This window comes from Rhincodon typus, unplaced genomic scaffold (genome assembly GCF_021869965.1).
Source record: "Rhincodon typus isolate 14 unplaced genomic scaffold, sRhiTyp1.1 hic_rhity00015324, whole genome shotgun sequence".
NCBI classification, from domain to species: Eukaryota; Metazoa; Chordata; class Chondrichthyes; order Orectolobiformes; family Rhincodontidae; genus Rhincodon; species Rhincodon typus.
The window spans coordinates 2,878-4,321 of NW_025980962.1; the positions used below are offsets into that span (position 1 = coordinate 2,878).

The 1,444-nt window shown below is 61.6% G+C and overlaps 1 protein-coding gene across 1 annotated transcript in view; it reads left to right on the plus strand.

Annotated features, from left to right (window-relative positions):
• Positions 1 to 1,444, plus strand: part of LOC125482699 (protein PERCC1-like) — a gene marked incomplete at its 3' end in the record, with an annotated part of 2,869 nt that overhangs the window by 424 nt on the left and 1,001 nt on the right. The window contains exons 2-3 of the mRNA XM_048594826.1: positions 324 to 368; positions 691 to 804. Coding sequence (XP_048450783.1) covers positions 324 to 368; positions 691 to 804 — 159 coding nt within the window. The remainder of the gene's footprint in view (positions 1 to 323; positions 369 to 690; positions 805 to 1,444) is intronic.

A 1,444-nucleotide genomic window follows, 5' to 3' on the forward strand; every position in this document is an offset into this window, starting at 1 on the left:
GAGCGGGCGCTGTCTGAGGGTCGGCGCCGAGGGGAGCGGGCGCTGTCTGAGGGTCGGCGCCGAGGCGAGCGGGCGCTGTCTGAGGGTCGGCGCCGAGGGGAGCGGGCGCTGTCTGAGGGTCGGCGCCGAGGGGAGCGGGCGCTGTCTGAGGGTCGGCGCCGAGGGGAGCGGGCGCTGTCTGAGGGTCGGCGCCGAGGGGAGCGGGCGCTGTCTGAGGGTCGGCGCCGAGGCGAGCGGGCGCTGTCTGAGGGTCGGCGCCGAGGGGAGCGGGTAACTGTGGAGCTGGTGAATTATCAGATTGATTCTTTCTCTCTCTCTTACAGAAGAAAGTCAAGGCTGAGACTCAAACTGTGGCGAAGAAGCTTCCGGTGAGGAAATATTTCTCTCCTGCCCCAGGGCAAGCCTCACACTGCTCTCCCTCTGATCGTTTTTGCCCCAGTCTAACCCTCCCAACCCACTCCTCCCCACCTCTATCTCGCTGGTGCTGTGGGCCGAATGGCCTGCACTGCAATCAGCCGCGTTCTGTTGGTCTCCTCCTTACCCTGTGTGTGGCTGAGCCCGAACTCTTGGCCGAGCCAAAGCCTCGCCCAGTCGAATTGCCTGCACGGTCCAGGTGCGCGCTCCCCGGGTGTCTATGCGACTCTCCAAGTCTCTCTCACCGTCTCCCTCCCATCTTTGGCTCGTTCGCAGAGAAAAATCAAGCCAGACCCCCCTGTTCAGGAGGAAGCCGTTGTGGAGGACGAAGAGGAGGAGGAGGAGGAGGAGGAGGTGGAGGTGGAGGAGCAGCACCAGCACAAGGTTGAGGTACGTACTCGTCCTCGTGTCCTTAAACTGGAAAGGGGCGCAGAAAAGATTTACAGGGATGTTGGAGCAACAGAGAGAGGCTGGGGCTGCTTTCCCTGGAGCGTCGGAGGCTGAGGGGGTGCCCTTATAGAGGTTTATAAAGTCGCGAGGGGCATGGATAGGGGGAATAGTTTTTCCTGGGGTAGGGGAGACCAAAACTAGAGGGGCGTAGGGTTAAGGTGAGAGGGGGAAAGGGACCTGAGGGGCAACTTTTCATGCAGAGTGTGTGTGGAACGAGCTGCTGGAGGAGGCTGGTACAACATTTAAAAGGCACCTGGATGGGGACATGGATAGTCAGTGTCAGGGGAAACCATTGGAGGTAATTCCGAAGTGTCTCCGCTGGAGATCGGGAATGGTCGGTGAGGCTTTGTCAGTGGGAAGGCCTGACCTCCCCGGGTCCAGCGCAGGGAGAAGCGGGATTCGTCTGGAGCAAAGGCTGAACAGCAGCAACCACCTCCTCTGCACCGCCCCCCCCCCCCCCCCCCCCGCCCCCCACCACCACCACTGTGGGAGACTCGGAGAGTGGTGAGCACAGCCCAGTCCACCTCTCAAAACCAGCCTGCCATCCGCCTACGCTTCCCCAGGAAAACTGGCACAGATA